We start from the raw sequence: 18,079 nt of genomic DNA, 5'->3' as shown, positions 1-18,079 counted from the left end.
CTATACGTCCTCGCTCAAAGTCCGTCAACTGCACATACGGTTCACGTCCACGCTTTCGCGGGATGCTACCAGTGTTAAAGACTGCGATGGAGCTCCGTATGCCACGGCAAACTGGCTGACACTGACGGCGGCGGTGCACAAATGCTGCGCAGCTAGCGCCATTCGACGGCCAACACCGCGGTTGCTGGTGTGTCCGCTGTGCCGTGCGTGTGATCATTGCTTGTACAGCCCTCTCGCAGTGTCCGGAGCAAGTATGGTGGGTCTGACACACCGGTGTCAATGTGTTCTTTTTTCCATTTCCAGGAGTGTAGAAGTCGAGCCCTCACTGAGAGCAATATACCAAGGGCCGTTCAATAAGTACTGCAACATTTTTTTCTGGAAGCAAGATTTATTCAGGATTCCAATACATCGCATACTATCCCTCACTCTCTTGGCTACAAAAGCCTAATCATCAAAATAATCTCCGTTCAATGTGACAACGGAGAGGTCCAGTTGAGCAGCGAGGTGTGTGTTCGTGATTCGTCGATAATCTCGAATGAGAGTGTCCCTACGTTTCAACGTTGCAGTAGTCACAGCTGTGTGCGGCCAGACGGCACGCTGGAGATCGGACAGGTTTGCGCGATCGTGTTAACGATCATGACAGACGCCTTGCCCAACGATGCACTGTGGGTTCGTTCACTGCCAGGTCTCCGTAGACTTTCCGCAAGCGCGTATGAATATCTGCGACGCTCTGGTTATCCACCAAAAGAAACTGAATGACAGCTCTCTGCTTGGAACGCACTGCCGTTACTGAAGTCATTTTGAAGGCTAAATATAGTGTCTCCACCTATCGGAACGCAATGAAACTAGAGTGGCTGAAGCAGGAATATTCCAACACGTCCCACAAATAATTCCGAATTTTTTCAATCAAAATTGGCGTAAAAATGTGTTGCATTACTTATTGAACGCTCCCCGATATTAGATGCTCGACTGAGTAGGTGTTGACAACATAGACGACAAAAGACGAACGTATTTTTTACTGAATGTAATTAAAAATGGAAGCATAACATTACTCGTTTACTTTACAGCAATGTAATAAAGAAAGCAGTAGTTTCACTTTTTTACTCATCAGAGACACTTTCTGGGGGGACAATGCCGCGTAGTTTATAGGCATTCGGGAGCAACTGGATAAACTCTTGAAATGTCTCTCAGAAACATGGAGAGTGTGTCACACGGAACAGATTTCCCTGCGAAGCGTAAATTATGGAAAGACTTGTGTTGGAACATATATAGTTCATTTCTCTGACCAGGTCGGCCCTCTCTCTTAACTGGTGATACAGTGATTTCGACAACCGCTTACTGTTTTCGGTGTGTACCGATAAATCGTCGGAATATACAAAATTAATGATCGATACCCTCTTTTTTCAAATTTCGATACCATACCCAACCGTCTGCTATCACATTGGTAACTGTTACAATGAAATGCTTTATTAAGGGCACTCAACATAAAGCTCTTCGATTCCCTTTCGATGGCACCTAAAACACAAATATTCTCTACTTCGTTGTTAAGGAGACATCCTCTGCCGCACTTACGAGTGGCGATGTGCGACTCGTCAACTTCTACTATCTTGTTGTCGCCACCGACAAGGACACTCCGTGCGGTCTAAGGCGCTGCAGTCATGGACTGCGCGGCTGATCCCGACGGAGGTTCGAGTCCTCCCTCGGGCATGGGTGTGTGTGTTTGTCCTTTAAGTATTGTGTAAGCTTAGGGACTGATGACCTTAGCAGTTACGTCGCGTAAGATTTCACACACATTTGAACATTTTGAACAAGGACACTGTCCTTTGTCACAGCAACATAGCAGACCTCACGGCACAAACCACACTAGTCGCACGCGGTATTCTCCGAGGCTTAAGTTCCTGACGCAGTCGTTGTTAATGTGTAATCTTTTACCCAGCATGAATGATCAATTTCGCACTATCAAACTAACTGATTTCTTTCACCGAAGTCTTTTTCTTGCATTTTGTGCAGCAGAGATCGAAAGTAAGTCCGCATCAGCGGTCATCTTGTAGAATTCTACACAGTTCCCCTGACGCTAACTTGCCAACAACCCGTATTAACGAAACAACTCCAAGCATATCTCTGTTTACATAATCGGCGAATTAACTTCCGCCACATAAGAGTATTTGAACTGCATATTAGGACAGACTAACTTACGACTATTAACAATGTTATACCACGTTCCACTGTCAATGCAGGACACAATATCCAAACTCGCCGTCTCGACAGGCAGGCATTCGATATACAGGGTGGTCCATTAATAGTGACCGGGCCAAATATCTCACGAAATAAGCATCAAACGAAAAAATTACATCGAACGAAACTCGTCTAGCTTGAAGGGGGAAACCAGATGGCGCTATGGTTGTCCCGCTAGATGGCGCCGTCATAGGTCAAACGGATATCAACTGCGTTTTTTTAAAATAGGAACCCTCATTTTTTATTACATATTCGTGTAGTACGTAAAGAAATATGAATGTTTCAGTTGGACCACTTTTTTCGGTTTTTGACAAATGGCGCTGTAATAGTCACAAACGTATAAGTACGTGGTATCACCTAACATTCCGCCAGTGCGGACGGTATTTGCTTCGTGACACATTACCGGTGTTAAAATGGACCGTCTACCAATTGCGGAAAAGGTCGATATCGTGTTGATGTATGGCTATTGTGATCAAAATGCCCAACGGGCGTGTGCTATGTATGTTGCTCGGTATCCTGGACGACATCAACCAAGTGTCCGAACCGTTCGCCGGATAGTTAGGTTATTTAAGGAAACAGGAAGTGTTCAGCCACATGTGAAACGTCAACCACGACCTGCAACAAATGATGATGCCCACCTAGGTGTTGTAGCTGCTGTCGCGGCTAATACGCACATCTGTAGCAGACAAATTGCGCGAGAATCGAGAATCTCAAAAACGTCGGTGTTGAGAATGCTACATCGATTGCACCCGTACCATATTTCTATGCACCAGGAACTGCATGGCGACGACTTTGAACGTCGTGTACGGTTCTGCCACTGGGCACAAGAGAAATTACGGGACGATCACAGATTTTTTGCACGCGTTCTATTTAGCGGCGAAGCGTCATTCACCAACAGCGGTAACGTAAACCGGCATAATATGCACTATTGGGCAACGGAAAATCCACGATGGCTGCGACAAGTGGAACATCAGTGACCTTGGCGGGTTAATGTATGGTGCGGCATTATGGGAGGAAGGATAACTGGTCCCCATTTTATCGATGGCAATCTAAATGGTGGAATGTATGCTAATTTCCTACGTAATGTTCTACCGATGTTACTACAAGATGTTTCACAGCATGACAGAATGGCGATGTACTTCCAACATGACGGATGTCCGGCACATAGTTCGCGTGCGGTTGAAGCGGTATTGAATAGCATATTTAATGACAGGTGGATTGGTCATCGAAGCACCATACCCTGGCCTGCACGTTCACCGGATCTGACGTGCCCGGATTTATTTCTGTGGGGAAAGTTGAAGGATATTTGCTATCGTGATTCACCGACAACCCCTGACAACATGCGTCAGAGCACTGTCAACGCATGTGCGAACATTACGGAACGCGAACTACTCGCTGTTAGAGGAATGTCGTTACACCTATTGCCAAATGCATTGAGGTTGACGGACAACATTTTGAGCATTTATTGCATTGATGTGGTATTTACAGGTAATCACGCTGTAACAGCATGCGTCCCCAGAAATGATAAGTTCACGAAGGTATCACATTGAACAACCGAAATAAAATGTTCAAACGTGCCTATGTTCTGTGTTTTAATTTAAAAAACCTACCTGTTACCAACTGTTCGTCTAAAATTGTGAGCCATATGTTTGTGACTATTACAGCGCCATCTATCACAAAGCGAAAAAAGTGGTGCAACTAAAACATTCATATTTATTTACGTACTACACGAATATGTAATAAAAATGGTGGTTCCTATTTAAAAATCGCTGTTGGTATCCGTTTGACCTACGACAGCGCCATCTAGCGGGCCAACCATAGCGCCATCTAGTTTCCCCCTTCAAGCTAGACAAGTTTCGTTCTTTGTAGTTTTTTCGTTTGACGCTTACTTCGTGAGATATTTGGCCCGGTCACGATCAGTGGACCACCCTGCATATCGCTCCCCGTGAGGCGCGACTTCCATACCCAAGGTTTCTTGAAAATTACCGGAAGTAAATTTTCCACGAAAGGCATTAATTAGTCACCTTGAAGCGATACATCTCCGTGGAACTATCAGCGGCAGCAAAATACACTCGTTGACAACAGTTTCACGTGCCGAGTTGCCTCGTCCGATTCCTCCTCCCGGAACCTCCCCTTCCCCTTCCCCTTCCATTTGCTCGTCGTGAGCCGGACGATTGCTCACTGCTGAAGTGTGAGTGAGAGACAGCTCGCACGGGCCTATCGGTGAACAGTCTTGCTCTAGAAGATTTAGTCTTCTGAAATCGGACGAATCTTTTCGAAACACTTTGTGTAGTACAACTGAGTATGTAGCTGCCCCCATGGCTGCTGGTAACTGAATGTTTTGTTTCACTGGCCGTCCATCCCATCGGGCCGCAGATGACTTTTGAGGTTCAAAAGAGGGCAGAGACCAGGTTTCAGCGTCACATCGACGGTGCGGAGAAGAATGGGAAAGGAAAGAGAGAGCATCCGTTCTATACAAATCATTTTTCGTTAAGCGGTTTAGGAGATCATAGAGAACATAAATCTGGATGGCTGGAATCACGTTTGCTTCGACTGCGAGCCCACCGCTTTGACCACTGCCCCAACTCATTAGATGTTGTTGACGAGGTTTTGAGGTTTCTGCTATCGTCTTGACAAAGACGGAACGCTAAGAGCTGCGTCCTTTTTGATACACAATGTTCAACCACCGCGCAGAACTATGGTCGCGCAAGTAAGCGCAGAAGGTACAGTAGTAGAAGACTGGCAATTATAACCGACCACCAGGTCGTTCCTGGAGCAGAAAGTTAAGTGAGAGTCCTTTCGCCATAGTGCCCTCTGTCTCCATAGACCACACAGTTGTCTTGACACTACTGCGAAAACAAACTTATTCCTGGTAATTTTCCTTGGGAATTATAACGTGATCTCAAACAACTAAGGTTTTATTTTGTGAAAACTACTCATGCAGACCATCTTTGGTCCAGATTCGAATCGGAGTCCTGAAGACACTTAGTTTCGCATGCATCTTGAAAATGTGGCCCTTGCAATCATCCCTTTTACTGACGTCTTCCACCAGTAGATAATTATTTTAAGACTAGTTAAGAAGCGCTATTTCTTCAGTTTTCAAAAATATTGTACATTTCTTCAGCTCTGAATGAACATTGCCGCTATTTGTGTACGGATGTACTATGTACTTAGTGTGGTGTCACCGCCAGACACCACACTTGCTAGGTGGTAGCCTTTAAATCGGCCGCAGTCCGTTAGTATACGTCGGACCCGCGTATCGCCACTATCAGTGATTGCAGACCGAGCGCTGCCACACGGCAGGTCCAGTCTAGAGACTCCCTATTACTCGCCCCAGTTGTACAGCCGACTTTGCTAGCGATGGTTTCACTGTCTACATACGCTCTCATTTGCAGAGACGACCGTTTAGCATAGCCTTCAGCTACGTCATTTGCTACGACCTAGCAAGGCGCCATATTCAATTACTAGAAGTCATATCTTGAAGAATGTATTCTGAACAGATAATGTTGTGAATCATGTACCGTCAAGAGCGACGTTCATCATTAATGGATTAAAGTTAAGTATCAAACTAACTACGTCCGCTTTCTGAATTCTAATTCCTTGTCATGTTCCAGACCTCACGTCAGTATAGTCCTTCCCTCCTCACGCCAGCCTGTGTGAGCTAAAACGCGTGCATTTCGGCCTCCACTAGTAACACGGTGTTGGCTCTTCTGCCAACACAACATTTGGCGACGAGGAGTAAACACGGTGTTCTTATCTATACTGACATATGTCGTTGTGACTGCTCTGATTTCGTTGTGTAATGGCTTCGCCACAATCTCTAGATGTACTGTCCGAATTTTATCGCTTACAGAATCAGCAGACGCAGGCATTACTGGATGCCCTTGGACAGCTCGTCCAGGGTCAACGTGCAATGCAAAACGATGCGGCAGCCGCCGCTCCACCGCTAACACAGCCACAACACGCAGTTTCACTGACCGTCAGACCTTTTGAAGCTGCACTGGATAGCTGGACGGAGTGGTCACGCCAATTTGAATTCCATCTTGCCGCCTACAGAATTTAAGGTAACGAGCGGCAGCCTTATCTTTTGTCGTCCGTCAATGTGCAAACCTACCGTGTGATAGTCAAATTATTTCCCCGACGCGACATAGCAACTCTGTCCTATGAAGAAGTTTTGTCTGCATTAGATGCATATTTCAAACAATCAGTCAATGTAGTTGCGAAACGGTATACCTTTTTCCGTACAAAACGTACGGCAGGTCAGACGTATCGGGAGTGGATTGCAACCTTGCAAGGATGAACGAGTTTGCCCACCTCTAGTACACAGCCAACGCGCCTGGCCGTGCCGCTGCCGCCAGGCTCTCAGCCACATGTGCTGCGCCGGCAAGTAAATGCAGTGCTCAAATCATGCTCGCGGTGCGCTACTAACCATTCGCGTGAGAATTGCCCGTCACGCAAAGCTATTTGCTTTTACTGTAATAAAAAAGGACATGTTCAGTGTGTTTGCCAGAAAAAGCTCAGATTGGAAACTCAAAACCATTCCAGGCCCTTTGCTTTGCGCCGGAATCGGAATCGAACCAAGGATACTCAGACTCGCGAAACTTCGCCCATGGAAATTCATGTCGTTCATTCCACTCCGCCCAGTGCCACTCTCTCTAATAGTGACTGTGTTCGTCCCACAAATAGTGTGCGTCGACATCGCCGGAACTCCCATCAAGTTGCATGTGATTTTGTACCAGTGCCAGTTCACGTTGCACAGGACAGTCGCTCTTGTCGTCAGCAGGAAAATAAACTTTTTGTAGACTTGGACATTAACGGCAAAGTGATACCATTCCAGCTCGACACCGGAGCTGCAGTTTCACTGATCAATCAAGACACTTACAAACTGCCGGGCACATCTCCGTTGCGTGCCGCAAATGTTCAGTTAACTAGCTATTCAGGTCAAGACATCCCAGTGTTAGGACAGTGCAGCCTTCTTGCAACATACAAAGGACAAACAATTCTTGTGTCATTTTACGTCCTTCGTTCATCTTCTGCAGTGAACTTGTATGGTTTCGGTTCATTTCAGTTGTTTAACTTCTCTATAGTAAATCAGGTCCTATCAGTGAACCAGACTGTGCCTTCAGAAAGTGTTTCTCGTCTATGTGAAGAATTTGCAGACATTTTTGCACCGGACCTCGGTTGCGCTAAGAACTATAAAGCACATTTGGAACTGAAAGTAAACGCGCAACCGACATTTTTCAGAGCGCGCAATGTTCCCCACGCATTGTGTGATGAGGTCGCAGAAACATTACACGATTTGGAATCACAAGGTGTAATTGAACGTGTGCAGGTTTCTCTCTGGGCATCACCCTTAGTAATTTTGCCAAAACCTTCGGGAAAATTGAGACTTTGTGTATACTTCAAGGCAACAGTGAATCCACAACTAGTGATTGCAACTTTTCCTTTACCCCGCCCAGAAGATCTTTTTGACAAACTGTGCCCGGGCAAATATTTTTCGAAGTTGGGACTAGCAGATGCGTACTTGCAAATACCGATGGACGAAGAATCCCAGCGCGTTTTGGTGGTTAACACGCATCTTGGTTTGTATGAATTCAAACGTCTGCCATTCGGGTGAGCATCCGTCCCTGAATTGCTTCAGCAATATCTACAAATTGCCTGTGCGTCGGTCCCTACTGCAGCAAACTATCTGGACGATATTTTGATCTCCGGAAAGACGGAAGAAGAACATTTAGCCAATCTGAGAACATTATTTCAGGTCTTGCGACATAATGGTCTTCGCTTATGGAAGGACAAATGTGTGTTTTTTGCCCGTGACTTGCCATACCTGGGCCATGTACTCAATGCCCAAGGCATACCTCACAGACCCACGCACCTCCGTGCCATACAAGACTTGCCTTCGTCGCAGAATTTGAAGCAGCTACAGATATGTGCCGCATGCCTCTTCCATTTCAGCTCCGCTTCATCGCTTACGCCGTAAAGGTGTTCCGTTCATCTGGACGACGGAATGCGAACGCGACTTTCGCCGGTTGAAATCGGCGTTGCTTTCCAATACTTGCCTTACGCCATTCGATCCCCAGAAGCCCCTTTTGTTGATGGTGGCTGCATCGGATTTCGGGATCGGTGCTGTGCTTGCGCACAAAGATGGCTCGCACGATCGCCCTATTGCCTTTGCGTCCAAATTGCTCTCGTCTGCGCAAAAAATTATTCACAGATCGAGAAAGAAGCATTGGCTCTCGTATTTGGTGTTACAAAGTTTCATGATTTCTTGTATGGTCGTCACTTTACCATAATCACAGACCACAAGCCTTTGACATCGCTTTTTCATCCTAACAAGCCTATACCTCCACGTACAGCGCAGAAATTAATTCGCTGGTCTATTTCCTCTCGCAGTACCGCTACGATATCTTGTATCGGTCCACTGCTAAGCACGGAAACGCCCATGTGTTGTCCCGTTTGCCTGTTGCTGAGGATAGGGCATTCGATTCCTCCGAACTTGCTTGCATGTTCATTGATTCGGAAACCGATGGCGTGGTCGAATCGTTTCTGATTGATTTTCGTCTTGTAGCTACTGCCACAAATGCCGACCCTGTACTTGCTACCGTTCTGCATTTTGTTGCTACGCAATGGCCCTTGTCAGTGTCACGGATCGGGGACCCGTTGGTTCGCCGATTTTTGGCCCACAAGGAGAGACTTTTTGTTCGACGTGGTGTTTTGCTGTTGCGTTCTGATAATGATCAGTCCAGGGTCGTGGTCCCACGTTCGTTACAGTCCTCTGTCTTAAAGCTTCTCCACCAAGGACATTGGGGTATAGTGAGAACGAAACAACTTGCTCGTCAGCACTGTACTTGGTTCGGAATCGATGCCGCGATTACGAATATGTGCTCTTCTTGCATGGTGTGTGCCGAACATCAATCAGCACCGCCGCGGAAATTCATTGCATGGCCAAAAGCCACTTTCTCTTGGCAACATTTACACATCGGTTTGGTGGTCCATTCTGTAATGCTCGATGGTTGGTTGTGATAGATTCATTCAGTAATTTTCCTTTTGTTGTCCGCCTGTCTTCCACGACGTCATCTGCCACCATCCAAGCGTTATCTACTATCTTTTGCATTGGAGGTCTTCCACAGACTATTGTTTCCGACAATGGTCCACACTTCATGTCCGCAGAATTTCAGTCATTCTGCAAGGCCAGTGGTATTCAACATCTGATGTCCGCCCCGTTTTCGCCACAGTCAAACGGTGCCGCTGAACGATTGGTCAGGACTTTCAAGTCACAGATGTTGAAGTTGAAAGATCCGCATTCTCGGGAGGGCGCGTTATTGCTCTTTTTGTCCTCGTATAGCTCTCAGCCCCGAGATGGTCGCTCGCCGGCCGAGTTGCTCCACGGTCGTCATCATCCAACCTTGATGTCTTTGCTACATCCGCCGCATCCGGTTCCTGTGCAGCGGCAGACACCTGCTTTTGCCCCAGGCGACGTTGTGTACTACCGCCACTATCGAGGTTCACGGCGTTGGCTCGAAGGGCGCACTCTTCACTGCCTCGGACGCGCTATGTATCTGGTTTTGGGGCTCTCTGGTGAGGGGCGCCGGCATCTCGATCAGCTGCCCCTCTGTCGTCGCACGGGATCTACCGCTCGCCGTCTGCTTTCAGAGACGGTGGCGTCCGGTCAGCGCCCCGGGGACCCATCTACTGGCTCGCCTCAGCCCCAGGTGTTACCGACGCTGCCTTCCATTTTGCCCCATGGCGACGGGCCGCACCTGTTCTCCCGCCGGCGACGTCCGCAGTGGACGCGTCGCTGCAGCCGTAGGGCGCCTCCCTGGTCACGCGCCGCCGATCGCTTCCCGTGACCAGTTGTCTTCCGACATGGAACTCTTGCCCGCTCCGGACCGTATGTCATCTTCGCCCATCGGGTGCCCCGGCCCGATGGAGGCCGACCCTTCGGCCCCTCCTGTCTCTCTACGGGCGCATACACAGCATGTTGGCGTGCATCCTGGAGTAGGTTTTCAGGCGTTCCCTAGCTCCCCGCGGTCCAAATGGCAGGGTGCGGGTGGCACAGCCTCGCCTGTTGTTAGGCTTCCCACCTCGTTGCATACGTCAACATGGGGTCCTCCCCACGGCGGGCGGAGGCCTTATACCACAACCGTCCGCCGATTTGCGGGGGAGGAATGTGTTGTCACCGCCAGACACCACACTTGCTAGGTGGTAGCCTTTAAATCGGCCGCCGTCCGTTAGTATACGTCGGACCCGCCTGTCGCCACTATCAGTGATTGCAGACCGAGCGCCGCCACACGGCAGGTCTGGTCTAGAGAGACTCCCTAGCACTCGCCCCAGTTGTAGAGCTGACTTTGCTAGCGATGGTTCACTTTCTACATACGCTCTCATTTGCAGAGACGACCGTTTAGAATAGCCTTCAGCTACGTCATTTGCTACTACCTAGCAAGGCGCCATATTCAATTACTAGAAGTCATATCTTGAAGAATGTATTCTGAACAGATAATATTGTGAATCATGTACCGTCAAGAGCGACGTTCATCATTAATGGATTAAAATTAAGTATCGAACTAATTACGTCCGCTTTCTGAATTCTAATTCCTTGTCGTGTTCCAGACCTCACGCCAGCCTGCGTGAGCTAAAATGCGTGCATTTCGGCCTCCACTAGTAACACGGTGTTGGCTCTTCTGCCAACACAACACTTAGATTGTCTCCGATTAACCAATCCAGCCCTTAACACGGTTTATACCGTGCTAGTTACTTGATGTAGGCCCGGAAAGAAGCACTGTCTTCAATCTACGAGAAGTGTTCAGTATGTAGTGCAACATTTTTTTTCTTCTGAAAGCAGGTTGGTGTTATTCAGGATTCCAATACACCATATTATTCTCCACTCTGTTGGCTACAAAACGATATTTTTCAAAATAACCTCAGTTCAGTTCGACGGTCGTACGCCACCATACTGGGAGGGCCTGCATGCCCGCATCATACCACCCTACAGGTCGACGTTGGAGCCAATGTCTTGCTCCATCATCCACATACTGCTTCTCGCGTAACACGCAAGCAATTCTGCACAGATAATCCTTCGTTGCTCTTTGTGGTCTTCCGTTAAGCGGCAAGGAATACACCTTTAAGAACCCAACCGGTGGACAAGAGTGTCAGCACTGCCAACAGACGACCAGTTGTGTAGCGAGGTGTGTGTGATCCGTCGGTCACCTCGAATGACAGTATCCGCACGTTCGAACAGTTCATGCAGCCAGCAGATAAGCGGGAGGTCGACCTGGTTTTAGCGACGCGACCATGTTACAATAATGACCGACGCCTCGACCAACGAGTCATCGTACTGTTGTTCACCGCCAGGTCCCCATAGACTTTCTGCAAGCGCGTACCAATAACTGTGATGCTCTGGTTTTCCACCAAAATAAAAACTCAATGACAGCTCTCTGCTTGGAACGCATCTCCGTTACAGACGCCATTTTGAAGGCTACGTATAGCGCCGCCACCTATCGGAACTCTACGAAACTATAGAGGCTGAAGCGGAAATATTCCACGATGCTCCGCAACAAAACCCGCGTTTTTTCAACCGAATGGCCGAGAAGAAATGTGTTGCATTACTTATTGAATGCCCCTCGTATTTAAAGTTTACTTATTCCTGTTATGTATGTACCAAACTGATAATCTTTTCACTTCAGTAATGGAATATGTCACTCTCGACACACTCTTAGTCTATGCTCCTAGTAATGCTTCAGCTTTTCGTGATTAGAGATGTTTCATATTCTCATCCTCCAGCCCTGTTAATCTTTCTTACTATTATTCGACAGTTGCTGATAGGTGCAGAGAGAGAGAGAGAGAGAGAGAGAGAGAGAGAGAGAGAGAGAGACTTTGCACCAATACTCTATAATAAATGAAAATGCGGAGCGCCAGCGTGTGCCTTCTCCAACTAGACACGTTTCATAGTTATGGAAACTTTTTGTGGGTTACACTGTTGATCAGATAGCCGCGTTTCACTAAAAGGTCGTAAACAAGGCGGAGTACCAGTCTAGGCATCTGCCATTCTCATGACGCTGGCGCGTATTCGCCTGACTGTAGCACAGCGTCCATCCAGAGGTATTAGGAAAATGGAACCGGAAGAACAGAAATCCATAATTTGTAAAACAGAGCCTCTGAGAGCTACAGATGCAAATGATTCCTGTTGAAATATAACAACATGGGAAAATGACCACAGACAGGACTGAAGGAGAAGCGTGTGAGCAAAGTTACATAGTCTGTTTCCGCTCATATGCATCTATCTGTTTGGATTTTTAAGCAGATGAATAAATAACCGATATCCGCGGACATTCAGTTGCTACTTACATCTACATCTACATCTACATCCATACTCTGCAAGCCACCTGACGGTGTGTGACGGAGGGTACCTTGAGTACCTCTATCGGTTCTCCCTTCTATTCCAGTCCCGTATTGTTCGTGGAAAGAAGGTTTGTCGGTATGCCTCTGTGTGGGCTCTAATCTCTCTGATTTTATCCTCATGGTCTCTTCGCGAGATATACGTAGGAGGGAGCAATATACTGCTAGACTCTTCGGTGAAGGTATGTTCTCGAAACTTTAACAAAAGCCCGTACCGAGCTACTGAGCGTCTCTCCTGCAGAGTCCTCCACTGGAGTCTATCTATCATCTCCGTAACGCTTTCGCGATTACTAAATGATCCTGTAACGAAGCGCGCTGCTCTCCATTGGATCTTCTCTATATCTTCTATGAACCCTATCTGGTACGGATCCCACACTGCTGAGCAGTATTCAAGCAGTGGGCGAACAAGCGTACTGCAACCTACTTCCTTTGTTTTCGGATTGCATTTCCTTAGGATTCTTCCAATGAATCTCAGTCTGGCATCTGCTTTACCGACGATCAACATTATATGATCATTCCATTTTAAATCACTCCTAATGCGTACTCTGAGATAATTTATGATATTAACTACTTCCAGTTGCTGACCTGCTGTTTTGTAGCTAAATGATAAAGGATCTATCTTTCTATGTATTCGCAGCACATTACACTTGTCTACATTGAGATTCAATTGCCATTCCCTGCACCATGCGTCAGTTCGCTGCAGATCCTCCTGCATTTCAGTACAATTTTCCATTGTTACAACCTCTCGATACACCACAGCATCATCTGCAAAAAGCCTCAGTGAACTTCCGATGTCATCCACCAGGTCATTTATGTATATTATTAGATATTTATGTGTATTACGGCGTGCGACTCTCCATTACTAGTTCTAAGTATGCCAAAGGTAGGTCTAGAATTCCAGTACAGGTTAAGTCACAACTCCACAGCAGCAGGTTATGAATATTCTCGTGTTATTTCGAATTCTACAGAAAGAGGTGTGAAGATAGATTCATTAGAGACTAATATCAGTGCAGTTGCCTACAGCAGAAGAAAATTTATCATCTGTGAGAACAGAAGTTCAGTAGCGTCTGACTGAGTAACAAAGCACTGCCTGTCATTACACACGTTCTACTAAACTCAAGTTTTGTGAAAGTGTTGCTAAAAAAAGTGGCCTTTTGCAGAGATAAAACAGGGTAATTTGGCAAATATACTTCGCCGGTTTGCCAACGGATGATGATGTCCCAAGGTTTTCATCGATACTACTGTTAGCCATCTTCAGGTGCTGGTAGCGGCTGTTGCAACTGCTACAAGACGCGACTGATCATAATTCACCAGTCCAGTCTTGAATAGGTGACAGCAGCAGCTGTCACTACCTTAGGATGGTTCCAATGGCTCTGAGCACTATGGGACTTAACATCTGAGGTCATCAGTCCCGGCGGAGGTTCGAGTCCTCCCTCGGGCATGGGTGTGTGTTTGTCCTTAGGATAATTTAGGTTAAGTAGTGTGTAAGCTTAGGGACTGATGACCTTAGCAGTTAAGTACCGTAAGATTTCACACACATTCATCAGTCCCCTGGAACTAAGAACTACTTAAACCTAACTAACCTAAGGACATCGCACACATCCATGCCCGAGGTAGGATTCGAACCTGCGACCGTAGCGGTCGCGCGGCTCCAGACTGAAGTGCCTAGATTAGATTAGATTAGATTAGTTTTTCGTTCCATAGATCCGTGTTGAGGAGATCCTCGTGGATGTGGACCACGTAATGTTTTTTAAAGCTGAAATAACAATACTATTAGTATGAATATATACAATACGCCATTTGTTTCTATTAAAAAATTCGTCAATGGAGTAGAAGGAGCTGGCCACTAGTAAGTCTTTCAGGCTCCTTTTAAACTGATCTTTATTTGTAACTAAATTTATTATGTTTGCTGGCAAATTATTGAAGATGAGTGTTCCTGAGTAGTGGACCCCTTTTTGAACTAAACTAAGTGCTTTTAAGTTCTTGTGCAGATCATTTTTGTTCCTGGTATTGTATGTATGAACTGAGCTGTTTGTTGGAAAAAGAGATATATTATTTAGGACAAATTTCATTAAGAAGTAAATATACTGAGAGGCAGTAGTTAGTATACCCAGTTCGTTGAAGAGGTTTCTACAAGACGTCCGTGAGTTTACTCCACAAATAATACGTATTACACGCTTTTGGACTCTGAAAACTTTTGTTTGACTTGAAGAGTTACGCCAAAATATTATACCATATGACATTATGGAATGAAAGTAGGCAAAGTATGCAAGCTTTTTCACTTTTATGTCTCCTATGTCTGCTAACACTCGAATTGCAAATACAGATTTGTTAAGGCGTTTCTGCAGTTCTGTGGTGTGCTCCTCCCAACTGAATTTATTATCAAGTTGTAATCCCAGGAATTTAAGACTGTCAACCTCTTCTATCTGCTCTTCTTCGTACTTTATGTATATGCTGAGTGGAGACAACTTACAGGTTCTGAATTGCATATAGTGAGTCTTTTCGAAGTTTAATGTCAGTGAGTTGGCTTTAAACCATTTATTAATATCCATGAAAATATCATTAGCAGATCTTTCTAGAACTACACTCGACATACTATTTATTGCAATACTTGTGTCATCTGCAAACAAAACGAACTCTGCTTCTGGCAGTGTAACTGATGAGAGATCATTAATGTACATAAGAAAAAGTAATGGCCCTAAGATGGATCCTTGTGGGACACCACATGTAATTTCTTCCCATTCTGATGATGACTGATGACTTAATTCACTAGTCCCTTGCACTGACACCCTTTGTTTCCTGTTAGCCAGGTATGACTTGAACCATTTTGCAGCACTGCCCGTGACACCATATAATTCTAATTTATTTAAAATGATGTTGTGGTTTACACACTCGAATGCTTTTGACAAATCACAGAAAATACCTGCTGCTTGTAACTTGTTATTTAATGAGTTAAGTACACTTTCACTGTAGGGGTAAATAGCCTTTTCGATATCAGAACCCTTCAGAAACCCAAACTGTGTTCTTGATAATATGTTATTTGTGGTCAGATGGTTGAGAAGCTGCCTGTACATTACTTTTTCTAAATTTTTTGAGAATGCTGGCAAAAGTGAAATCGGTCTGTAGTTTGATGGCGTCTCTTTATCCCCTTTCTTGAATAGAGGCTTAACATCTGCATATTTCAGCCAGTCAGGAAATGTCCCAGTTATAATTGACTGGTTACACAAGTAACTTAGAATTGTACTAAACTCACAAGAACATGCCTTAATTCACTTTTTTGATATTTCATCATAACCACTAGAATGCTTTGTTTTTAAAGATTTTATTATGGAAGTTATTTCTTTTGATGAAGTGAGTGACATATTCATGTACCTGAAGCTATTTGTAAAGGCTAGTTTCAGATATTCAAGGGCATTATTTACTGATCCTGACAATCCCATTCTATCAGTAACGGATATAAAGTACTTGTTAAATAGATTTGCCACACTATGCCCATCGGTTACTAATGTGTCATCTACCCTTAGTGCTATTTGCTCCTGTTCCTTTCTGGTTCTACCAGTCTCCTCTTTCACTATATCCCATATTGTTTTCATTTTGTTCCCTGACATTGCTATCTTCTTCTCGTAGTGCATTTGTTTAGATGTCTGAATTACTTTTTTTAATATTTTACAGTATTCCTTGTATTTAGCTCCGGCCGGCCACCTGAGGATGTCTAACAGTATGGGATTTGCATAGTATTATTCGGCGGCAAACCCGAGAATTGTATTTGCAACATATTCGTCGGAAAAGCTCGAAAAGTCACACAAAGTAATTATGGTCATTGAAATGTTTGATTCGACCTCGTCGTCGATACAAGGACAGTGTGTGATTTACACTTTCCTCTGTTACACGGACCTCCGTCGTAGGAACTTACGTGAGCTAACCTCCAGCACTCTACAGGCAGGTGGAAATCATTCGCCGAGTACCATGCAAATCGTATATTACTATATTGTCTATCATGCACAAGGTAACAAACAAAGGTGTTTAAGGAGCAAAGGCAAACAGTGACTCAACTAAACATTTGGTTGGTCAACGTCTTAAGGAAATGAAAACGAATAATGTACTGCGCTAAAAACGAAAAATCTGGTGTCTTTATCTGATTAGTCTATTGGATGAAGATATACAAATAAAGAACACTTACATAAGACAAAACTAGTTATCATCGTTCCTCCAGTTACTATTGCAAGAAGAAATCGCACAGCGAGGAAAACTGGGTACCACGGCACGAAAGCCACAGCTGTTCCCGTTAACAGCTGCATTATTACTCCAAACACCAGTGGCTTTTTCCTTCCAAATCTGAAAAAAAGAAATCGAGCCAATTAATGCCGTTTTTACAAAATGGAGGCAGTCACATGTATGTCGGAAACTACTTTAACAGAATCATAGTGTTTTGGATCAGGTGAAGATTATGTTGTTTTTAGTCACGCTAATGTATCCTGTGCAATCCTCTTCATCTCTGTAAAATTACGGCAACCTACATCCATTTGTTCCTGCTTACTGCAGACAAGCCTTGGTTTCCCTCTACGCTTTTTGGCCCCCTTCCCCCCACACACACAGAGATACACTTCCGTCCATGAAGGAACAGACGGTTGCTTCTGCCTCAGAATGTATCGTATCAACCGAACCCCGTCGTTTAGCCAAGCTGTGCCATAAATTTCTTTTTTCCACATTTCACTGCTGTATCTCCTTATTAATTGTTCGACTTACCCATCTAACCTTCAACAGTCTTCTGCGGCACTGGCGTCGTCCACGTAGAACTTCCATGCAAGGCTGCACTCCAGAGAAATACCGTGAGACTTCTTAACACTTAAATATATTCACAATATTGACAAATTCGTCTTTTTTCAGGATTGCTTTTCTTACTATTGCCAGTCTGTCATTTCATATCCACCCCACTTCAGCCATGATCTGTTATTTTGCCACCCAAGTAGCAAAACTCATCGACTGCTTTTTAGTGTCTCATTTCCTAATCTATTTGCCTCAGCATTGCCTTATTTAATTCGACTACATTCCACTGCCCTTGCTTTACTTCGTTGACCATCATCTTGTTATCTATTTTTTGAACATTATCCATTTCGTTTAACTGATCTTCCAAGTCCTCTGACGTCTGAGAGAACTGCAATCTCATCGGCAAACCTTCACTTTTTTATTTCTTCTCACTGAGCAAACATGCACGTCTGAGGGACAGTGTAATGTGAAGATACAAACACTGCGGAAAAACAGGTATTTTAGCCGTCACTGACGTCAACTCGACGGGTTAAAATGACGATAGAATATTTTTCTCTTCTTGTGCAGGAAGAAACAAGGCTTGTGGACTCCGTGAAATACAGAAAATTCCGTCGGTCCCAGAGCCTTCCTCGGCTTGCCGAAGTGGTTAAAGCGACTGCTCACGGTAAGAGGAAAATCCGGA

At 45.2% G+C, this 18,079-nt stretch overlaps 1 protein-coding gene across 1 annotated transcript in view; it reads right to left on the bottom strand.

Annotated features, from left to right (window-relative positions):
- The window catches only part of LOC126184945 (organic cation transporter protein-like), a 382,199-nt gene that overhangs the window by 122,889 nt on the left and 241,231 nt on the right, over positions 1 to 18,079 (bottom strand). Inside the window, exon 4 of the mRNA XM_049927619.1 lies at positions 16,811 to 16,965. Coding sequence (XP_049783576.1) covers positions 16,811 to 16,965 — 155 coding nt within the window. The remainder of the gene's footprint in view (positions 1 to 16,810; positions 16,966 to 18,079) is intronic.

Source organism: Schistocerca cancellata, chromosome 4, assembly GCF_023864275.1.
Source record: "Schistocerca cancellata isolate TAMUIC-IGC-003103 chromosome 4, iqSchCanc2.1, whole genome shotgun sequence".
NCBI lineage: Eukaryota > Metazoa > Arthropoda > Insecta > Orthoptera > Acrididae > Schistocerca > Schistocerca cancellata.
Note: the sequence above shows the minus strand (reverse complement) of the source record. Positions and strands in the feature narration are given on the sequence as shown.